This window comes from Bos javanicus, chromosome 17, assembly GCF_032452875.1.
Source record: "Bos javanicus breed banteng chromosome 17, ARS-OSU_banteng_1.0, whole genome shotgun sequence".
NCBI lineage: Eukaryota > Metazoa > Chordata > Mammalia > Artiodactyla > Bovidae > Bos > Bos javanicus.
In genome coordinates, this window is record NC_083884.1 from 72,652,897 (window position 1) to 72,675,879 (window position 22,983).

Consider the following 22,983-nt stretch of genomic DNA (forward strand, 5'->3'; position numbering starts at 1 on the left):
AGGCTTGAGGCCTTTTACCATCACTCATTTCCCTTATGTCTCATTCTGTCCCTAAGAACCAGTCGTGAAGTCCAGGCCATGTTCAAGGACAGGAAGAAAGACTGGGATTCACCCCTTGGTGGGAGGAGAGTCAAGATCTTCCAGGCATTTTTTTTTTTTTGAAACGAATTAAAATCTACGTATCTGGCCGCCTCGGGTCCTAGCTGTGGGCCACTGGGTCCTCGCTGACGCATGTGAGAGCTCAGTTCTCCACTCAGTGGCATCACTTGCCCTGGGAAGTGGGCTGTTGACCGCTGGACCGCCGGGGAAGTCCCTGCAGGCATGTTTGTAAGCCACTCTGAGTGCCACATTTGGCACCGCACCTGTTCCCAACTGCCTAGCCTAGATGCAGCTCTTTGCCTGACCGGTTCCAGGGGTACACCCAGCCCTGATACCTGATAAAGTTCCTCATTCCCCACCCTGGATGATCCCGTTAGGCCAGGGCAGCAAGAATGCCCTTCCCCTTGACATCTCATGTAGCAACCTTCCAGCCAGCAACCCCTCACTCTGGCCCTAGCTGTCTTTGCTGTACTCAGAGGTGAACCGGAGCCCTCCCCCACTGAGAGCCCCCAAGGACGGCAGTAGTCTTCCTGAGTAGTCTTTCTTACTGTTTCGACGGGTGTCAGAATAATATTTTCTTTACCAGCGTGGGAAAGCGAGGTGTAACATTTGCATTTCCTGAGTATTACTGTCATTGAACTCGACTTCCTTTGTTTATACCCGCTGGGACTTCCTCTTCTGTGAGCTTCCAGTAAAAACCCTTTATCATTTTTCACGTTGGTTGACTTTCTAATTATTAACTTTTAAAAGTTCTTATTAAAAAAAAAAAGTCCCTGGAGTGCTTAAAGGTCCACCTGCCGACGTAGGAGACACCAGTTCGGATCCGGGAAGATCCCATGTGCAGAGGGGCAACTGAGCCCGTGCGCCACCACTGCTAAAGCCTGTGTCCCCCAGAGGACAGCAACAGGAGAAGCCAGCACAGTGAGAAGGCCCCGCAGCACAGCCGGAGAGCGGCCCCGGCTCGCCGCAACTGGAGAAAAGCCTGTGCAGCAAGCAAGACCCAGGTCAGCCGAGAGCAAAGAAATAGCTGGGAAAGAAACTTCCTGATGCATTCTGAATAATTATTTTCAGTTACGTTACAAATGCATTCACTGATGTATGTCGTCATTTGCAGGTCTGTTTTTACTTTCTCTGATGTATATATTTTAAAATACCCATTTATTTATTTGGTCAGGTCTTACTTGTGGCACATGGGCTTGTCCCCCTTGGAGCATGGGCTTCCCTGACTGTGGGGTGGCAGGACTTTGTTGCCCTGATAATAGTCAGGGGTGGAGACCGCACCCCCTTCATTGGAAGCCAGGCGTCGTAACCACTGGACCTCCAGGGAATTCTCTGGTTTTTGTCCTCTTTTGAGTGTTAACTGCTCACATTCGTTTCCACTTATTTAATGGACTCAATATCATTTCTTATTGTTTTGTGCTTAAAAATTTTTATTTTTGGCTGTGTCGTGCAGCTTGTGGGATCGTGAATTTCCTGGCCAGTGAAATCACCACGTCCTAACCTCTGGGCCTCCAGGGGATTCCCTGGATGAATTTTTTCATAGACTCTTCGCCACTTGCTGCCAATGTCTTCGCCAGTCTCAACTGTTTTTCGCTTGTTTAGGATGGCTGTGATCAAACTGCTCTGCAGACAAGCACGGTGGCGCTCTCCTTTAAGGTCCTTTCCGCTGGGCGGAGACTTCAGCCTACACTAGCCTGCTACCTAGGGTCTCTGCTCCTGGCCTCTCTCTTTCAGCTCCCCCTTCTTGTTCTTTCTCTGCTGAGCGCCAGCCCTGTTCTGCAGAAGTGCAGCCATGGAGGAGCAGACAGAGCTCGGACCCTCGGGGAACAGAGGGTTCGCTTGGCAGCTGACACGTCCCTGGGAGGGCACCAGGTTATCTTGCCCGCCCCTCCCTGAGGCCTCCCCTGCCCTGCCCCTCCTCTCCTGCGGATGTTCTGTGGCGGGGACCACTAACTCGAGCCGGCTGTATTTTGAGATAACGGTCCCTCCAGCTCAGAGAAGACGGGGGCGTGTCCTCTCCCCACAGTCCCCGACCAGCGCCCCCGCCTTGCTCCGGGCCTCCTGTCCTCACTCACCCTACTGCTCCCCACCCGCCGGCTCCTCTCTCCTACCCAGGAGGTGTCCTCCTCCAGCCTCTCTCTTCTTCTGTAGAACCATCCGAGGCCTTCTCCTCCTTTCACAGCTCAGTCACTGCAGGCTGACTGCTGCTACCCTCGGGAGAGGACTCCCTCTTCCAGCCCCATTGGGCCTCTGCGGTCACCCCCTCCCTACCCCTCTGGGTGCCCTTGGAAAACCAGTGTGTTCTGCACTCGGCTCACCTTCCTTTCCCCATTCCTGTCCTGGCTCGGTGTATCACCTCCAGAAGGGCATGACTCCCCCAGAAAGACTCTCAGCTGGACATCTGCGGCCTCCTCACCGTCCTGGGCCCCTGGAGGGCTTTGTCTTTCCCTAAACCTACTCCTGCTCCGGTCTCTTTGTGATGAGGGGAGCTCGGCTGTCCCCCACCATGACTTGGGCTGACCCTTCCTCACGCATCACTCCCCTCTACAGGTACTGGGGAACCTGCCTCCTCCCCAGGTCCCGGCCGCTTCCCTGCTGCCCCTCCAGGCCAGTCTCTGCAACATGAGCTGGCATCTGCCTGCCCAGGCTGACCCAGGCTGGAGGGCCAGGTCTGGTCTCCAAGTTTCCTTTCATGCTTAGAAATTCCTGGCGGCCGGCCGACCACTTGCTAGACTGGATCTGCGGACACAGTCTTCAAACTGGAATGCTGTCTCTGCTCCCCACAAAGTCCTCATCTGGTACACAGCTGTGTGGCCACCACCTCCCAAAAGTCCTCCTGGATGGCCTCTGCCACTGAGAACATCAGCTCCTGGGAGGGCCCTGTCTACTCATCTTGTTTGGAGCCTCACACAGTGGGGTGCGTGGCCAGGACAGTGCTTCTCTGCTTACTTTCTCCCTCATCCACAGTTGCCTGCCCCCCCCCACCCCAATCTTTTCAACCTTGAGCTATCCCAGCTCTGTCCTCCCCTCAGAGCTCTCCATCCTCCAGACACGGCCTTTGCCCTTGAGCCTCCCAGGATAGGGTCCTCTGCGGGGCAGCGGAGAAAAAGGAACACAGGAGCCTCTTGTTGGAGTGCGGGGACCCGGCTGCAGGCTGGCAAGCAGATTTACTCTCAGTTCACTTCAGTCGCTCAGTCGTGTCCAACTCTCTGCAACCTCGTGGACTGTAGCACGCCAGGCCTCCCTGTCCATCACCAAATCCCAGAGCTTGCTCAAACTCATGTCCATTGAGTTGGTGATGCCATCCAACCATCTTATCCTCTGTCATCCCCCTTCTCTTCCTGCCTTCAATCTTTCCCAGCATCAGGTTCTTTTCCAATGAGTCACTTCTTCGTATCAGGTGGCCAAAGTATTGGAGCTTCAGCTTCAGCATCAGTCCTTCCAATGAATATTCAGGACTGATTTCCTTTAGGGTTGACTGGTTTGATCTTCTTGCAGTCCAAGGGACTCTCAAGAGTCTTCTCCAACACCACTGTTCAAAAGCATCAATTTTTGGCAATCAGCTTTCTTTATACTCCCAACTCTCACATCCATACATGACTACTGGAAAAACCATAGATTTGACTAGAAGGACCTTTGTTAGCCAAGTAACGTCTCTGCTTTTTAATATGCTGTCTAGGTTGGTCATAACTTTTCTTCCAAAGAACAAGCGTCTTTCAATTTCATGGCTGCAGTCACCATCTGCAGTGATTTTGGAGCCCCCAAAAATAGTCTGACACTGTTTCCACTGTTTCTCCATCTATTTGCCATGAAGTGATGGGACCAGATGCCATGATCTTTGTTTTCTGAATGTTGAGTTTTAAGCCAACTTTTTCACTCTCCTCTTTCACTTTCATCAAGAGGTTCTTAAGTTCCTCTTCACTGTCTGCCATAAAAGTGGTGTCATCTGCATATCTGAGGTTATTGATATTTCTCCCGGCAATCTTGATTTCAGCTTATGTTTCTTCCAGCCCAGCATTTCTCACGATGTATTCTGCATAGAAGTTAAATAAGCAGGGTGACAATATATAGCCTTGACATACTCCTTTTCCTATTTGGAACCAGTCTGTTGTTCCATGTCCAGTTCTAACTGTTGCTTCCTGACCTGCATACAGGTCTCTCCTGCATACATGCCTCTCAAGAGGCAGGTCAGGTAGTCTGGTATTCCCATCTCTTTAAGAATTTTCCACAGTTTATTGTGATCCATACAGTTAAAGGCTTTGGCATAGTCAATAAAGCAGAAGTAGATGTTTTTCTGGAACTCTCTTGCTTTTTTAATGATGCAATGGATGTTGGCAATTTGATCTCTGGTTTCTCTGCCTTCTCTAAATCTAGCTTGAACATCTGGAAATTCACGGTTCATGTACTGTTGAAGTCTGGCTTGAAGAATTTTGAGCATTAATTTGCTAGCGTGTGAGATGAGTGCAATTGTGTGGTAGTTTGAGCATTCTTTTGCATTCCCCTTCTTTGGGATTGGAATGAAAACTGACCTTTTCCAGTCCTGTGGCCACTGCTGAGTTTTCCAAATTGGCTGGCATATTGAGTGCAGCACTTTCACAGCATCATCTTTCAGGATTTGAAATAGCTCAACTGGAATTCCATCACCTCCACTAGCTTTGTTCGTAATGATGCTTCCTAAGACCCAGTTGATTTCGCATTCCAGGATGTTTGGCTCTAAGTGAATGATCACACCATCGTGATTATCTGGATTGTGAAGATCTTTTTTGTATAGTTTCTCTGTGTATTCTTGCCACCTCTTCTTAATATCTTCTGCTTCTGTTAGGTCCATACCATTTTTGTCCTTTATTGAGCCCATCTCTGCATGAATGTTCCCTTGGTATCTCTAATTTTCTTGAAGAGATCTCTAGTCTTTCCCATTCTATTGTTTTCCTCTATTTCTTTGCATTGATCACTGAGGAAGGCTTTCTTATCTCTCCCTTATAGTCTTTGAAACTCTGCATTCAAATGGGTATATATTTTCTTTTCTCCTTTGCTTTTCACTTCTCTTCTTTTCATAGGTATTTGTAAGGCCTCCTCAGACAACCATTTTGCCTTTTTGCATTTCTTTTTCTTGGGGATGGTCTTGATCCCTGCCTCCTGTACAATGTCACGAACCTCCATCCATAGTTCATCAGGCACTCTATCCGTCCGATCTATTCCCTTATATCCATCTGTAACTTCCACTGTATAATCATAAGGGATTTGATTTAGGTCAAACCTGAATGATCTAGTGGTTTCCCTACTTTCTTCAATTTAAGTCAGAATTTGGCAACAAGGCAACATGATCTGAGCCACAGTCAGCTCCCGGTCTTGTTTTTGCTGACTGTATAGAGCTTGTCCATGTTTGGCTGCAAAGAATATAATCAACCTGATTTCAGTGTTGACCATCTGGTGATGTCCATGTGTAGAGTCTTCTCTTGTGTTGCTGGAAGAGGGTGTTTGCTATGACCTGGGCGTTCTCTTGGCAAAACTGTACTAGCCTTTGCCCTGCTTCATTTTATACTCCAAGGCCAAGTTTGCCTGTTACGCCAGGTATTTCTTGACTTCCTAGATTGACTCTAGAATCTTGGTAAACAGGAAAACACCTGTTCACACTGGCGGTGATTATGTCCCCGCCAGCATCCAGCAGGCGGCGGGAGACTCAGGGGACCTCGAGGGAGGGACAGAGAGGAAGAAGGAGGGAACGGATTTACAGGGCGCCACCCCTTGCCAGACGCATTCCTTCACGTCCTCATTCTTTGCTGGGTCTGCCGCGCCGGGCGAGGAGGTAGGGAACCGAGAACCGCGCGGAGACTCTGCAGCCCGGGTCCTCCGCCTCTGTGCGGGCCCCCAACCACGCCGTGGCCCCGCCCCTCCACAGCCCCGGCCCCGCCCCCCGCCCCGCGTCGTCACGGCGCCTGCGCGGCGTGCCCACGTGACGCCCGAGGCCCGCCCCTCCCTGCCCCGCCCCCGCGAGTGCGGCCTCAGCTTGCGGCGGCGCCAGGTGAGCGACGGTCGCGGGCCGGCGGGCGTTTCGGTGCGCGGGGCCGGGTTCGGACCCCGGGCACGGAGCGGACGCGCGGGCGCTGTCGCGGGCAGGCGGGGGCGCCGGCCCGGAGCACACTGAGGCGGAGAGGGGGCGGCGGCCCGAGGCGAGCCGCAGCCTGACGTGGCGGGGGCGGCGGGCGGGACCCCCGGGCGCGGCGGGCCCTGGGGGCGCCGACGAGCGGGCCCTGGGCGGGCCTGTCGCCCCGCGCGTCTTTCGGGGCCGCCTCCTGGCGCTTCGCTGGCTGCCCTGCAACAGGCGGCCTATTGGACGCCGTCTCCCCCGACGCGACCTTGGACCCCGGCCCGCCCGCGTCGGCCCGCACGCGCAGCGCGGATGGAAGCGGACGGCGCTGGAAGCCATGCTGTCAGCGCGACGCCTCGGCCCCGAGGGCCGGCCGCCTCTCTGCCCGCCGCGGGCCCGGCGCCTGTTCCCGGGCGCCTCCCTGCCCCGCGGCCGCGACGCCCCAGAGCGCTTCACCCGTCCGCGCCGCGGGTCCCCCCCGGCCCCGGGGACTGGGACCCCTGTCCCTTTGTTGCAGACCTTGCCTCGTGCAGACGCTGACTGGGGCCCTGCAGAAGACTGGGGTGCCTCCTCAGGAAAGGGTGTCGTCGGACATTTCTTCAGAGATGTTCCGACCCTGTCCTCCATGAGTTTACGGAAATGCGTGTTAGCGTCCTTGAGTTTGTACCTGCTTGGGGCGTGAAGCCTTTCTCGTCCCTCGCAGGACTGCACACAGGGCCTTGCTGTGTGATGACTGGGATCGTTACGGGTTGAGGGTATGCTGAGTCTAAGGGAGGGCTTCACTGAAGGTGCCAGAAAGTGAGCTCCCAGGGTAAACAAACTTTATTTCAGAAAAACAGGCGTGGGAAGGCAGTCCTAAAGGATGTGCCGCGTTCCACTTTCTTATTTTTTGAAATTTCGTCAGTTACCAAAACAAAGTTAGCCTGTGAAATGCTGTTTTTTTAATCTGTTAAGTCAGCAAAGATTAAAAAGAAACGGTATTGGTGTCCTACACACTGATTGGAATCTGGTTCTCTCACTTTGCTGGTGGGAGAATAAATTGGTACACCCTCTATGGAAGGCACTTTGGCAGTATTTATTGAAAGGTCCTCTACTCAGTCAAACTAAGATAACCAGCAGCTCTGTATTCAGTAAATGCTCCTCACTTAGCGACCACAGACACTGCATATCTCTGATTTTCAGTGCAAAACTTAGCACCAGCAAACAATTGGCAGAAACCCAAACATCCCTCTGAAAAGGACTGGTTAAATAAAGTAGGATTACCCATACAGTGGACTGTGGGAGGGATGTAAGGTGAAGGGGTAACATCTACTAAGACGGGGGATTCAGTTTTACAGCTTTGCCTGCAAATGCGTCGATGCTGCCCGGAAGGGTGGGGGAAGTAGAATACTTGCCTCTGAGAGACAGTCCGGTTGGGGAGCTAAGTGGGAAGGAAATTTAAGCTTCATCATATACTTTTTTGTTTATAGTAGAATCTCTTTCTCATTTTTTCTTTCGAAGGTCCAGTAGGGGGTTGAAGAAGCAGCACATTAGGGGAGGGGATCATGGAGGAACGAGAGGTGGGGAAGGCAGATGTTCGTGGCCTGCAGCAGGTGGCCCGCTGGCTGGCGGTCCTGTGGCCTGAAGGGTGCACAGCTTGATCCCCCAGCTTGGTGCAGGACGGATTGGCTGCCCCTTGACCGAAGCAGCAAGCTGCCCCTAGTCACTTTGGTTGGCTCAGCATTCAGAATCTTAGTTTCCCAACCAGGGATCTGTCCCACCCTCCGTCCAGTGGAAGCATGGAGTTCTAATCACGGGATCTTCTAGGAGGCCCCTGGTGTTTTTTTTTTTTTTCTTTTGCGTCCATTCCTGCGTTGGGAACCCAGTGTTCTTTCGCAACAGGAGAGAGGAAGAGCCCTTGAGAACTGGTCTGCGCTGGTCCTTGTGTTTGTCCTCTGGGGATTTTAGAATGCCCCGAGGGACTGGCTGTCTTTAGTCCCCTTTCCTTGGCTGAGGGGCCTCACGCTGAGGTTCACCACACAGGGGGTCCACCGGCTGGGTTCCCATGGGTTGGTCCATCTCTAGAACCTTCTGTCTCACAGCCATGCTAAAGGAGATGAAATGGGAAGGAGGGTCTTAGTTGTGAAGGAACACAGGTCGGGAGGAAGGAGGCCCCAAGTCTGGACCGTGGTAGGGAAGAGGGTGCTAGAGGCTTGAACCTCCGGGGAAAGCACCGGTGAGCGCGAGGGAGGCCCCAGAGCAGCGCAGCCAGCCCTGCGTGGCCCCCGGGCTCAACGCTTGCCCCGTGTCTTGCCAGCTGACAGCCGCGGAGCTGAGGTTGGGAGCCGTGGTCAGGATGGCGGAAGAGCAGGAGTTCGCCCGTCTCTGCAAGTTGCCCACGCAGCCCTCCCACCCGCACTGCGTCAGCAGCACCTACCGGAGCGCCCAGCACTCCCAGGCGCTGCTCCGGGGGCTGCTGGCCCTGCGGGACAGCGGCATCCTCTTCGATGTGGTCCTGGTGGTGGAGGGGAAGCAGCTCGAGGCCCACCGCATCCTGCTGGCCGCCTCCTGTGACTACTTCCGGTCAGTAGGCGCGCGTTCTCTGTTCTTGTTTGAAAGGTGGTGTCCGATACTGTATTTTCCAGAATGAATTTTCTAGCAGTAAGTGACAGTATCTTAGTGTGGTACAGATTTTCTTTCTACTTTACTCTGGCTCCCTGTCATTTCATTTTAAAGAACATTCAGGCCCTTGGAAACGTTGAGAAGAATGTTCCAAAGAGCTGGACGCCTGTTGTTCCCACTGGGCCACGCTGGCTCTCGCTGCCTCTGTAACCACCACCTTTTTCAAGACCTTATGAGGCTTTGTGCCTTCATCTCAGCCGCACGCACTGTTCTTGTAACACTGTCAGGAAGCCCACTCGCGCCCCGGCTCCTCTGGGGACTCCCGTGAGGACTGAGGCGGGCGGCCAGCACTGCGCACACATCGTCCACATAGCCACGTTCATACGCTTACCCGGCCGGCCGCCTCCTACTCACACCTCCTCATACCGCGGGTGCTGTGACCCCCTGAGTTTCTCAGTCTCCTGCGTGAGGCTTGCCCAGCACCGGGCACACTGGGCAGAGCGGATGCCTCCACCCCGACTTGACCCAGCGAGGGGCAGCCCCCCTGCCGCCACGGTGAACAGGGCTCTGGGCCTGAGACCCTTTGCTCCGGCTCTATCCCGTCGGGTCCTTGTCTTTTCAAGGCTCAGCTATAGTTCTCGTCTTTGGATTTTAGAAGCTAATGAGCAAAATGTTTCTTTATGGTGTAAGTGCAGCCTGTTCTCCAGAAGGAGGGTATGGAGAGGGCGACCCAGTGGTGGCTGGCGCCTTAGGGCAGGCGTGTCCAGGGACAGCAGCGTCCCTTTGGTTCATGGGCGTTTACTCTTCACAAGCTTTGAGATCCCAGGCAGCGGGCGGGGTAGGGTGGCCAGGAGCCCCCTCAGGGAGGCCTCAGAGCCCAGAAGGTCTGGCACTGGGGTCCCCCCGGCTCAGGGCCTCCTGGCCGCACCCTCGAAAGCCCTCCACGTGGAACTCCTCTCCCCACATCGACTGTCTGTCCCAGTCACGGCCCTTTTCCTGCAGGCAGGGGGCGGGCGCCGCCTCTCCTGCCTGCAGGAGGCCTCCTGTGTCTCCCGCGTCCTCCAGGAGCCGTTCTCGGCCCTTGGCAGCTGGCCCTGGGCGGGCTTCTGCTGGGAGGCGTTCTCTTCTCTGGCCTGGTCACTGTGCAGGCTGACACCCTCTCCCCCTGGGACCAGGGAGAGCCCAGACTTATCTCTGATAAACACGTGTGAAATGATGATTCCCAAGGTTCAGCGGGTTTTTTTCTTTATTATTCATTTTGCTTATTAACTCAGGTTGAAATGACGCAGTGAGACTGGGAAAGGTCTCTGACGCGAGTGAGGGTGAAGCGAAGGCCTTTGGAGTCTGTGGGCCCATAGCTGGGCCCCGCAGGGGACACCCTGTGGGGTGTCTGCCAGGCTCTCGGCGACGTGCAGCTGGGGCTGACAGCCCCCTGGTCTGCTCTGTGGTGTCAGCCAACACGGGAAGCTGAGTTATTCATGAATCAGAGTGTGAAACCCTCCGTGAGGCCCGGGCTCCTGGGGCAACAGACCCCCGTCCCTGGGCCTTGCTCGCAGAAGGGCAGCTGGTCCCTGTTAGGGAGCCTCTCCTCTGATGCAAGGCGCTTACCAGCCTGAGCTGGCGCGTGGGCCTCTCCAGACAGGCGAGGGGCGCGGAGTCGTGTCCAGCGCCCATGCCCGCCGCTGAATCACTGTCTGGATGGGAAACCGTGGCGCGCGCGGCTGTGCCCCTGCCCCCCGCCACGCTCACCCAGTCTTCAGCCTCCACACAGTGGCTCCTGCGAAGCCCATCTCAGACTTCTCAGCCCCAAACCGCTGATCCTCGCAGCTGCTCTGTTGTGCTTTGTTGGGTTCCAGGGTGTCGCTAACCCTCGGCCCTGCCCTCCGGAGGTCCCCCAGAGCTGCTTTGTTGGTGGGGAGCTGTCCCGTCTGTCTAGACAGATGGTCTCTGAGAGGAAGGGGAGAGTTGGGTTCTTCTGCTTTACCCCACTTTGTTTGTAAATCTAAAGTTTGGCACAAATTCATTAAACCATGCAAACTGTCCTGAACTGAGATGAGACTTCTTTATTTTTGTTATTCTTTTGGTTGGGAAATACTGAGGTGCTGGATTCGAGGTGTTGGTTTTAGGCTCCCATGGAGGGTTGTGACATCATACGTGTGGCAGATAAGTGTTTTCTCCGGCTGAAACGTCTGGATTCCGGGACACACCTGGTCTCAAGGGTATGGAGGAGGTGTCTGGGCTGGAGGGAGCTCCCCGCCTCCTCAGGGCAGAGGCAGCCAGTGGCGCCCGGTGCTGTCTGGTTGGGGCCTCCCGGCGGCGGGCATAGGCCGCAGTCTCTTTGTGGTCTGTGCTGCCGGTTGTCAGGCATGTCCGACTCTTGGTGACCCCGTGGACAGCAGCACGCCAGGCCTCCTGTCCATCACCAACTCCCGGGGCTTGCTCAAACTCATGCGCATCGAGTCAGTGATGCCATATTATCCCCTGTCGTACCTTTGTCCTCCCGCCTTCAACCTTTCCCAGCATCAGGCTCTTTTTCGATGAGTCACTTCTTCACATCAGGTGGCCAAAGTATTGGAGCTTCAGCATCAGTCCTTGGAGTGAATACTGAGGGCTGATCTCCTTGAGGATGGATTGCTTGGATCTCTTGCGTCCGCGGGACTCGCAAGCGTGCTGTCTGTGTCCTCCACTTACGTGGTCATTCCCCGCCTGCTGGACACTTGGTGAACGTGTCTCTCTCTTTTTTTTAAATTGTGATTTCTAGAAAACCTAAAGCTTGACCATTGTGACCATTTTCAGCGTGCAGCTCAGTAGTGCTCATTACATCCACTCTGGCGCAATCTCCGGAACCAGTCCACGTTGTGAAAAGGATCCTGTAGCCGTGAAACAGTTCCCATGGCTCTCCTCCCAGCCCAGGCGGCCGCCTGGTATGGCCACCTTGTGCTTCTGTCTCCACGACTGCTCTCGGGACCTCACATGAATGGAATCAGGCAGTACTTGTCCTTTGAAGACTGGCTGCTTTGGCCGAACGCCGTGTCCCCAAGGCTCCTCTGGGCTGTGGCGGGTGCCGGTCGTCCTCCTCTGCTGAAGCACGCGCTGCGGTTTGTCGCACTGCGGTTTGCCCGTTTCGTCGACGGACACCGGTCGTTCCCATCTCTTGGTTCTCGTGAGGCAAGCTGCTGTGAGCGTGGGGCGCAGAAGTCTCTCGGAGGCCCTGCTTTCAGTTCTGTGGGGTATGCACTCAGACGCGGAATTGCTGGAACATTCTGTAATTCTGTGTGTTATGTCTTGAGGAACCCCCAAACTGTCTTCTGCAGCTGCACTAATTTACATTCACACCAGCGATGCACAGAGGCTCCAGCTTCTTTAAGTTGAGGAGATAAGAGTCTAAAAGGAAGTGGGCGAAGCACCTGCACTCTTTGGAAGAGAAAGTGAAAACAGCTGCTGAACCCGCGACCCAAGCCTCTGTCCGCTGTCCGCTGCCAGGTTTCTCCCTCGCCCCCTGGCGGCTGGAGCCAGTGTCCTCTCCCTCTGCTTCTAGGGGTGTCCAGGGCAGGCCCCCCCGCTCCCGGTGGGGCTTCGTGACAGGCTGTGGCAGCGGCATCCAGGCGCGAGCACGTGGGGCACCCTTTGACCCAGCAGTGGCTCTCCTGGAACTGGTCCTGGTGTTCCCAGCAGCCCGTGGGGCAGAGCCGCCCATCGGGTAAACGACAGGAGACGAGAGGAGCCCAGGCCCAGCACGCGGCTGCGTCCTTTGGCACCTTTGCCCAGGGGCAGCCCTGTGGGTGCGGATAATCCAGGCTGTTTCCAAGATGCCCTGTGAAGGCGAAGCTGGGTGCGGATCCAGGCGTGGGCCCTGCCTCGGCATGGTGCCGCCCTGGGAGGGCAGCTGGGGGCCGGAGCTGAGGGCGGCCGGAGCGTTTCACCCTTTCATATCCTCTCAGTCTTGTGAGTCTGCGTGTGTGCGTGCGTGTGTTGAAATGGAACATGGCCACTCTGGCAGCGTGCTGCTGTCCCGTTTCAGCCCCAAGGCTTCCCTGACCACCACCGCTTCCTCTAGCCCCTGACTGACCCCGCAGACGGGAGGTTAAAAGGTGCCTGCTCTGTAGGGGCCGGGGCGGGCTCCTGCTGACCTCTTGCCCCTGGGTCCCAGCTACCCTTGGTCAGCCCCAGATCGGGTCTCCCCTCCGGATCCCCAGGCCTGCTGGGCCTCCTGCCCCCGCTGTAGCCTCTCCACCCTGCCCCATGGAGCCTGGAGTCTGAGGTCCCTAGGTCAAACCTGGGATCAGTTCCCCGACGGCACCTCCATTTCCTGGTGTCCGTCCAGACCCGACCCTGCCTAGCAGCATGTGGCCCAGGCTCCCTCCCCCACAGCGGCCAGCCTGCAGGGTCATCCTGGCCCTGGTCCTGGGCGCCCGCCACCTCCACGGCCTCCTCAGGGAGGGGCCCCTCGGGCTGGCCGCTCCTCTGGCAGACACCCCGTCTCAGTCCTGGACAGCAGTTCCACACCCGGCAACGCCCTGTCCTCTGTCGTCCTCCGGCTTTAGCTCCGCGCTCAGGGGTCTTCCGCTTGGCTTCATTGTGGAGTCGCCCCGTGACCGGGTCTCGGTGCTGAGTAGCCGCAGGGCGGGGGATGCTGAGTGGAGGACATTGACTTTTCCCATTCACCTCTCCCGCTGAGCCCCGGGAATCACACGGGTGGACGCAGCAGAAAGCCCGCTGGCCCCACGCCCGGGGGCGCACGTGCAGGTCCTAGGCTGTGTGAGATGGAGGTTTCCAGAATGGTCCCAAGCTTGGTCAGGAGCTGTGGGTGCCTCCATGGGACGGCTCAGGGTACGAGCCAGCCTCGGCCTGCCCCTCTGGCAGCGCCGTGGGCGTCACCCAGCTGTGCCCCGTCTTCCCTGTGCAGGGGCATGTTCGCTGGGGGGCTGAAGGAGATGGAGCAGGAGGAGGTCCTGATCCATGGCGTGTCCTACAACGCCATGTGCCAGATCCTGCACTTCATCTACACATCCGAGCTGGAGCTCAGCCTGAGCAACGTCCAGGAGACACTGGTTGCCGCCTGCCAGCTTCAGGTGAGGCTCCGGCCTGAGGTGGGGAGCCCTCCCTTCACCCCTGCCACCCGGCTCTGTTTTGGGTTTAACTCGCTGGGCTTCTCTGCAGTGTTGATTCTAAAGCGAGTCTTGCCGGGTGTGACGCTTCCGAGTGTGCGGCCCACCGCCTCCTGGTGGTGTTGCCAGTGACTGCTGGGGGCTTGTCCCCCACGTGCTGGCCCTCCGAGGTGCCCCAGGGATGGGGGTACCAGGCCTGGACACCTGGCCTGGGCTTGACGGCCCGCTCTGTCCACAGATCCCGGAGATTATCCACTTCTGCTGTGACTTCCTCACGCCCTGGGTGGACGAGGACAACATCCTCGATGTCTACCGGCTGGCCGAGCTCTTTGACCTGAGCCGCCTGACCGAGCAGCTAGACGCTTACATCCTCAAGAACTTCGTGGCCTTCTCGAGGACTGACAAGTACCGCCAGCTGCCCCTGGAGAAGGTCTACGCCCTCCTGAGCAGCAACCGACTGGAGGTGTCCTGCGAGACGGAGGTGTACGAGGGCGCCCTGCTCTACCACTACCCGCCGGAGCAGGTGCAGGCCGACCGGCTCCCGCTGCATGAGCCGCCCAAGCTCCTGGAGACCGTGCGCTTCCCCCTCATGGAGGCCGAGGTCCTGCAGCGGCTGCACGACAAGCTGGAGCCCAGCCCGCTGAGGGACACCGTGGCCGAAGCGCTCATGTACCACCGGAACGAGAGCCTGCAGCCCAGCCTGCAGGGCCCACAGACCGAGCTGCGCTCGGACTTCCAGTGCGTCGTGGGCTTCGGGGGCATCCACTCCACGCCGTCCACTGTCCTCAGCGACCAGGCCAAGTACCTGAACCCGCTGCTGGGAGAGTGGAAGCACTTCACCGCGTCCCTGGCGCCCCGCATGTCCAACCAGGGTATCGCGGTGCTCAACAACTTCGTGTACCTCATCGGAGGGGATAACAACGTGCAGGGCTTCCGCGCTGAGTCCCGCTGCTGGAGGTAGGGACCCCGGGCCGGGGGCTCCCTGTGGCGTTGGATCCTCCCACTCATGTCTCCTCTCCTGGGAAACCCACGCCCCCTCCCCAGGCACCGCCACCATCTGGCGGGTGCGGGGCTGCAGAGAGTGCCGTGGCAGGAAGGGAGGGTCCGGGCCTGGGAGCACAGCCACCCTGGCACCCTCTGCCCTTGCAGCCCTGCCCAGCTTCCCTCTCCTGTGCCCTTAGCTCCACTCTGCTAGCTGCACAGCCTCCTTGGAAGGTGGCTGCCTGTCAGCCCGCTCCCCCAGCACACAGTCCTCAGCCCAGGGGCAGGGCAGGCCCACAAGCCCCAGCGCATCTCAGGCCATATCCCTTCACCGCCAGCTCTGCTGTCAGCCGTGTGCTGGGCGCGAGGTCCAGAGCAGGCCGTGCTTTCTGTCTGTGAGGCTGGGATCTTCCGAGCCTGTTCCTTTGGGCCAGAGCAGGGGAAGTGGGGCAGGCCCCCCGGCCTCCGCTCCTGGAGGCTTCCAGGCTGGTTTCCACATCTGGGGCCTCTGGGAAGCTTCCCCCCGTACAAGCGGACAGGCAGCAGGGCAGATACAGGTTGCTGGCTGCCTCAGGCAGCTGTGAGCTGGTGCCAACCTTGCTCAGGGGCAGGTCTGGCCAGCCACACCCCGCGGATGGACCCCGGGCCAGGAGGAGACAGCCACAGCGGCCCTCAGCCTCCCCTGCTGTCCCTGCCCCAGGACCCAGGGGAGATCCAGAGCTTGGCACACTCTGTGGTTAGATGGGAAGTGGGTACTCAGTTCAGAAAAGAGGAAACCATGCCTCATGCCTTCGCGCCGCCCCCCGCCCCCCGCTCCGGCTGGGCCTCCACCTGGCAGGGCCAGTTCTCAATGCAAGCTCAGTTCTTAAAGGCGGCCACCAGGGGCCCTCCGTGGCCCCACCCTCCCCTCCGAGGCCCCGCCCTTCTCCCCGGGAACAGGCTGACAGCTGCTCTGCTCCCTTTGGCCTGTTACTGACTTGCAGTGGAAGGAGGCCCTGGGTGCCAGGACTAAGGGCCGTGATGTCCACTCAGTGAGTGACTGGCTCCACCACTGACAGCCTCACTCGGCCTGGTCTTTCCTAAGCACACCGAGTGTGATCTGCCCCGAGCCAGGTTCCCTGGGGCGCAGGACCACAGACGTGGGCCACAGTGCTTTAAGGGCCTCATCACACGTGTCGACCCCGCGGCCCCTCGTGGTAGCTTCTCTTGGCAGGCAGCATCACCCCACTGGGCGCGGAGCCGAGGGAACAAAGCTGAGGCCCAGATTCACTCAACCCGGCTCTGTGGTCTTCCTGGTTGGCAGGGAGGGGCCGCGTAGGGAAGAAGCAACTGCCGAGTGCATTTCACTTGTGTTTGGGGCAAAGGCTAAAAATGGGGTGTCTGGCTGGAGGCCGTTGTGCCCAGGTGTCCAGTCAAGAGACCATAACTGGGGGCCTCCCTGAGCACAGAGCCGTGGGGACCTTGGAGTGAGACGGTGAGATGGAGGTGCTGTAGGAACAGCCATCGGGCAGCTCGGGGTGGTCAGCGAGGGTCTGGAAGCTGTGCCCTCCAGGCTGTGGGGGCGTGCTGGGGGACGGGCCTGCTAACGTGCTCTTCCCTGTCCCGCAAGGTACGACCCGAGGCACAACCGCTGGTTCCAGATCCAGCCGCTGCAGCAGGAGCACGCGGACCTGTGCGTGTGCGTCGTGGGCGGCTACATTTACGCGGTGGCGGGCCGCGACTACCACAACGATCTGACCGCCGTGGAGCGCTACGACCCCGCCACCAACTCCTGGGCCTACGTGGCCCCGCTCAAGAGGGAGGTAAGGAAGCCCCCCGAGGGACCCCTCCCAGGTTCACAGAGTGGAGGCCGGGCCGGGCCCAGGACAAGAGCCCTCTTGTCTCCACGAGCTGTGCCCTGAGCTTGGGTGGGGGCTCCCAGCGGCATTGGGAGAGGCCCCTTCCTGAGTTCCACCCCCTTCTGGGTCTCCTCACCTCGGCCCCCGGCAGCTGCTGTAACCCTGCAGTTCAGTGGACGGAAGCCTTCCCCTTGCCTGCCCCTTGGCTCCCCTGAGGTGAGCCGGGCTGTGTCCAGAGGGCCACAGGAGGGACGGGAGAGGCAGGACCCCACAGCCTCAGACCTCCCAGAGGGCAGGCCCTTCACGAAGCCAGAAAGCAGCGTTTCGGAAGTGCCATTTTTCCTGTTTGTGTTTCTGTAAATCGTGTGTCCTGCACAGTACCTTGTTTTCTTCTAGGTTGAACATGTTAACGTGTTCATCTTACAGAGGTGATGCTTGAAAGGGGTGGCTCTCTGAGGTTAAGAACTTGGGTGCTGAGACCCTGACCCCCAAACCAGACACAGGACCTCAGGGCAAGAGGGGCCCTTGCTGGTCTGTGCTGCACCCCGGGTCGCAGCGTCTGTGAGCACCTCTGGGCACCGGGCAGAGCAGAGGAAGGATGGCCGTGTCCTGCCTGAGGCCTTGGCCAGATGGGCACGCTGCCTCCCTGACCCTTCCCCTCTCCTCCCCTCCGCGTCCCGCCCCGCCCCGCCCCTCCCTTCCCTGACCCTGTTCCTCCTCTCCCCCCTCTCCTCCCCCTTCTCCCTCCCGTCCCCTCTTTACTGCCCCCACCTTGCCCAGCCCCCCAGCTCCCCTCCACAGCCTGTGTGACCCCACAGAAGGCCAGGACTTCCCCCCAGGGCTCTTCCCAGGATGGGGAAGCACGCCCCCTCCACCCCCCCCCGCTCCTTGGCCACTTTGGGGAGGAAGCCCTTCTGGAGAGCATTCCCTGCCTGTTCAGGAGAAGGGGTCAGCGGACGCTGGCGGACTCCATCTCCCGCGGAGGGGAGGGAGGAGGGGCTCCAGGGGTTCTTTGTCTGGATGGGAGGCTGTGCTTCTCAGCCTGGCCACGGAGGGGCAGCCTCGGCCTTCAGCCGGCGCTTCTCCCCGGCGGCCGAGGCTCCTCACTTTGGTCTATTCCTTCAGCAGCCCTGGGGATCCGGTGGTGGCAGTGACTGAGCCTAGCGGGAGAGAGCGCTCTCGGTCACTGCACAGATGCGGAAAGGGACTCGGGCCGAGCCCAGCGGTGCTCGATGAGGGCCTCACTGGACTGTGTGTGGGGGCGGGGAGGTGTCAGTGAGACCACGTCCAGGAAAGATGGCAGCCATTGAGAGAAACAGAAAGAACCTTCCAGGCTGGGAGGAGGAGGCGGAGCAAGGGGAGTGCGTGTGTAGAGAGGGAGCAGGCTCTGTCCCGTGGGTGGTCCAGGCGTGGGCTGTGGGAGGGACATGACAGATGTGAGCCACCGGGTACAGCCGGTTGGCAGCCAGGCTTTGGGAGGCCAGACCGGAGATGGAGATGTGTGAGTGCAGGGCCGTGCTGGCCGGGCTTAGCTCTGATCGGCTCGGGGACACTGCCAGGCTTGGGGGCCCGCGGGTCTGCAGAGGTGGTCGTACAGCCCCTGCAGGGGCCTTCAGGATTTCCGCAGGGCCCATGGCAGGGCGGGCCCACACTCCCACCTGTCTCAGGGTCCTTCCCACTTCCTCTTGCTCAGTACTACCTGGAACTCTGGATGTGTATGTAAAACTCGGAAAACTCAAAAGGTTGAGATAGATGACAACCCAGCGAGGGATCTGGGGACCTTGATCCAAGTGAAAATGAAAAGACAACATGTCAAGTTTTGTGGCATGCCAGCTGAAGCTGTGCTGAGAGGGAAATTTGTAGCACTGAAAGCATTCATTAGGGAGGAAAAAAAATCTCAAATGAGTAATCTAAACCCTTCGCTCAGGAATCTAGAAAAGTAAGAGCAGAGTGAGCCCAAAGCAAGCAGAAGAAGCAACAGAATAAACCAGAGCAGAACTCAGCAAAGCTGAAGGAAAAACTTAGAGAAGAATCAGTGAAACAACCAGGTCTTCACAAGATGAATGAAAGGGACAGACCTCTAGGAAGCCTGAGGAAGAAAGCCGAAACAATTCAGTTAAAAGTATCAAGAGCGCTGGGGGCAGGGGGTGCGTTACTAAAACCCTGTCAGAAGGAGGGGAGAACAGGAGTTCCTCAGAAGCGCAAGCGCTAGAACCCCCACGGAACTAAGCAGACCATCTGAATGGCCCTGAGCCTGGTAAGGAAATGACGTCCAGGCCCAAGTAGTTTAACTGGAGAATTTTACCGAGCTTTTAAAGAAAATACCGATTCTTTTTTTCCAGAAAATGTTAGAGGGAGAGTACTTCTCATTTCACCTTAGGAAGTTATTATTAAATTGATACCAAAACCATACAAGACAGCAGCCTCTCCCCCCCAAAAAAGAGCGAGTGTGTCATACATACAGTCACATGTGAATATTCATAACTAAATACTAGCAAATGCCCCTCTCTCCTTCCAAAAGAAATTCATGACCAAATAGAGTCGATGACAAAGACTGGTTCCATACTCGAAATTTAAGCGGTGTGATTCACCATATTTAAAATCGCAGGATCATATCGGAGCAGAAAAAGGAGCTGATAACAGGCCTGGAGGGTTGGCGGGCATGGGGGTCTGGAGGCTTCTGTGAAGATGGGGCTGTGATGGTTTCCTCTGGGTCCTGTGCAGATGTCTGCTTGCGGGGGGCGGCGGTGCGGAGAGAGGGGTTGCGGCTCCCCTCGGGGAAGCGCAGCATCGCCTGTGGGCCCTGGAGTCATCTTCCGTGGGGAAGGTGGGGGACCGGAGGGGGCGTCCAGGGAGGATGCGGGCAGACGGCGAGGAGGAGTCGGGGGTCCTCGCGGCGGGCCCCTGGCCTCCTGGCGCGCGCGCACACGCCGGTGCTCCGGCCGCAGGTGTACGCCCACGCGGGCGCCGCGCTGGACGGGAAGATGTACGTCACCTGCGGCCGCCGCGGGGAGGACTACCTGAAGGAGACCCACTGCTACGAGCCGGGGAGCGACACCTGGCACACGCTGGCCGACGGCCCGGTGCGGCGGGCCTGGCACGGCATGGCCACCCTCCTGGACAAGCTGTACGTGATCGGGGGCAGCAACAATGACGCGGGCTACCGGAGAGACGTGCACCAGGTGAGCGGGCCGCCTCCCTCGGGTGTCAGTGAGGGGCCGGCCATGGCGGTAAGCGGGGTGCGGGGGAGGCGTGGGACGCGTGCCCGTTTGCTAATTCCCTAGAGCCCAACGGAGCAGCTAGGTTTCCCATGGGCCCCCGCGCCCACCGCCTCCCCGCACTTGGCACCCCCACCACAGGGTGGCGTCCTTACAGCGGATAACCCACTGGCCTGGGGTCACTCCTGGGGGTGCACACTCGGGGTTGAGACAAATGGCACCTGTCTACCACTAGGGTGTCACAGAGAAGAGTGTCACCTGTGTCCACTATTGTTAAAAGCTTTAATTATAAAGTTAGTATAACCACATTGCAGAACTCTGGGAAAATGGAGAAAGGGGACAAGAATTCCTGAAACCTGGCCCCCGGCCCAGAGTGCTAGCCCTCCTGCACATCCACCCGCCCGTCCGGCTCCTGGCGCCTGTGGGTGTGCCCTCTCGTTTCAGGGCCGCCCCACCCCACCCAGTGGCTGTGCAGAGTCCATCAGACCGCTGACGCTGGGGTTGGCCAAGTGGTGGCCGTTTCAGGTAACAGTCGAAGCAGCGCTTGCTCTGTGGAGCTCTTCGGGTTATCTTGGGTCATCTCCTGAGGTGAGAGCCGTGGTCCTCGAAATGTGGCTCCCGGGCCAGCAGTACCCACATCAGGAGAGAACTCAGCAGGAATGCAGGTTCCCTGGCTCTCAGCCCACCTAGCTGGATGTTCCCGGATGGGACACTCCAGCGCTGAGAGCCACGAGGCTCCAGCGTTTCATTTCCTATTGCAGCTGGGGCGGACCGCCACAAACGCAGCGACGTAAACCCGCAGGAGCGTGTGCTGACAGTCTGTGGCTCGACGGTCCAGGGGTGTTTCCTCGGCAGAGCCCAGGGAGGGTCAGCGTCCTGTCTCCCGGGGTGTCAGCAGAGCTCAGCCCCTGCGGTAGGGCCAGGTCCTGCTCCTCGCCGCTGTGAGCTGAAGCCCTTATTGGCTTCTGGAAGCCTCTGGGCTGGCCGCTCGGGCCCCTTCCTCTTCCAAGCTGGCAGCTCCTCTCCCATGTTGGGCCTTCACACGTCCCCTGCTGCTTCCAAGGGCTGTGCAATTAGGGGTCCCACGAAGATCCAGGGTCGCCCGCCCGCCTGTGTCCATGTCCCTGCACTTACCGGCCCACAGAGGCCGGCTCGGGCCCCGGCGGCCAGGCCTCCTTGCGGCAGGAGGGGCAGAGCTGGCTCGGCGCAGCTGTGCACGTTGCCGCCCTGACTGGCCAGGTGGGTGCCCGGCCGGCGCCTTTTCTTCCCCAGTGGCCGCTCGTTAGCGGCTGGCGGTTTGTCCCTGAGGTTGTTTTGCAATTCTTGGATCACTAGTAGGTTGGACATTTCCCCCGGTTCCCACGTTTACTATTTAGGATAGCTTTGAAGACGATTTTTTTTCTCTTTTTTGGCCACACCGCATGTCCTGTGGGATCTTAGCTCCCTGACCAGGGATTGAACCTGGGGCCCCGGCAGGGAAAGTGCGAGTCCTTACCACTGGACCGCCGGGTACTTCCCAAGAGAGTGTTGGTGGTCATCATGACTCAGTAAGCCCGTCTCTTCTCTTCTTTTTATCTGCATCTTCCCCAGTGCTCTGTGCGCTTGGCTTCTGAGTTTCAGCTTCAGCGGTGGAGGGGAGTGAGCCAGCACCCCCAGGCCAAAGGGGAGACACCCGCGGGCCTGGGGCCACAGGCCGACTGAGGGGCTGGGGAGGTGGCGCAGAGCGGCAGCCGGTCGGAGCCTGCCCTCTGAGGGTCCCCCAGCTCCCTGAGAGCCCGCACCTTGCCTTGCAGGTGGCCTGCTACAGCTGCAGATCCGGGCAGTGGTCCTCCGTCTGCCCACTCCCGGCCGGGCATGGGGAGCCGGGCATCGCTGTGCTCGACAGCAGGATCTATGTGCTGGGCGGCCGCTCACACAACCGCGGCAGCCGCACGGGCTATGTGCACATCTACGACGCAGGCAGGGACCGCTGGGAGGAGGGGCCGCAGCTGGACAACTCCATCTCAGGCCTGGCCGCCTGCGTGCTCACCCTGCCGAGGTCCCTGCTGCTTGAGCCCCCCCAGGGGACCCCTGACCGCAGCCAGGCCGACCCAGACTTCGCGTCCGAGGTGATGAGTGTGTCTGACTGGGAGGAGTTCGACAACTCCAGTGAGGACTAGAGTCCCAGGGGTGTGGGGGGGTGGGAGATCCCAGGCGTCACCCACCCCGCCCATCGGCAGGTAGGCAGGTGTTTTGGGGGCTTGCAGACCTGTGGCAGGAACCCTTTGGGACGGGCTTGGTCCCCTGAAAGTCCCCAGGCCCTCTCCTCCTCAGCAGACGTGGCTGGGGACCGGCGCACCACCTGCCGTCCCAGTCCCTGTTGGGCTGAGAGGGCGCCTTCTCTCAAGGGAGTTGGGGATGGGCCCCCGCAAGGGGCCCGGGGCACACCTCGCCTCCCTCGGGCAGGAATGGTGCAGGCTGGGCCCATCACCAGCCCAGCAGCTCCTGGGATGGGAGTGGGAGCAGAGAGCCAGCCAGGGGCCCGAGGCTGGTTGTGATAACAGGGTCTTGCAGCCGGGCCTTCCCGCCCCGTGTTGTTAATAAATGAAATAAAGCACCTCCCACGAGGCGCGTTGCTCTCCTTTGGCCTGGGCCTCACTTCCACTCTCAGCTCCGGGGGCGTGGCTTCTGGGGGGGAGCCCATCCCCGGCTGGACGGTGTCACCAGGACACCTGTCCCTGTCTGCTGACCCTGGCTGGAGCATCTCCCGCTGTGAACCTCTCCTGTGAACCAAGGTTCCAGTGGCCGTCTTGGTGCCAAGGAAAGCCCAGCACCTGGGGAGGGAGGGCGGGAGAGCTTCGGGGGGCGCCTGTCTCTTACATCTGAGTGCGTCGTGCAGAGGGACCTCTGCGTTTCCTCCAGGTAAGCTTCAAAGACCCTCCTGAGTGGGTGGGACCCGCAGGCGGGGGTTCCAGTGCCATTTTCCGCACTGTCCAGCCTGCAGCAGAACACCGTCCGCTCCTATGGGGTCCTCTTACCCACCTCTGCAGAACCCCACTGCTGTGGGTCTT

General features: G+C 58.7%; 1 protein-coding gene across 7 annotated transcripts; it reads left to right on the forward strand.

The window, feature by feature from the left end:
- Window positions 1–744: 744 nt before the first annotated feature.
- Window positions 745–22,554, forward strand: KLHL22 (kelch like family member 22). Of its 7 annotated transcripts, none has more exons than XM_061385649.1 (8): window positions 745–1,103; window positions 8,484–8,749; window positions 13,695–13,860; window positions 14,135–14,853; window positions 16,487–16,679; window positions 19,664–19,897; window positions 20,378–20,458; window positions 21,727–22,554. In XM_061385649.1, exons 2-8 carry the CDS (start codon window positions 8,523–8,525, stop codon window positions 22,090–22,092), a joined length of 1,986 nt encoding a protein of 661 aa, XP_061241633.1. In that variant the 5' UTR covers window positions 745–1,103; window positions 8,484–8,522; the 3' UTR covers window positions 22,093–22,554. The 7 variants fall into 7 exon arrangements, 6 of the variants coding, with proteins under 6 accessions (XP_061241633.1, XP_061241634.1, XP_061241632.1 ...); XM_061385650.1 differs by lacking the exon at window positions 745–1,103 and adding an exon at window positions 1,110–1,213; XM_061385648.1 differs by lacking the exon at window positions 745–1,103 and adding an exon at window positions 6,042–6,121.
- Window positions 22,555–22,983: the final 429 nt, after the last annotated feature.

Excerpts from the sequence above, each read along its gene's own strand:
- KLHL22 (XM_061385647.1), top strand. Across the intron at positions 8,750-13,694 it reads GCCTCCTGTGACTACTTCCG|GGGCATGTTCGCTGGGGGGC; the intron begins GTCAGTAGGCGC and ends TTCCCTGTGCAG. Across the intron at positions 19,898-20,377 it reads ACCGGAGAGACGTGCACCAG|GGCCGCCCCACCCCACCCAG; the intron begins GTGAGCGGGCCG and ends CTCTCGTTTCAG.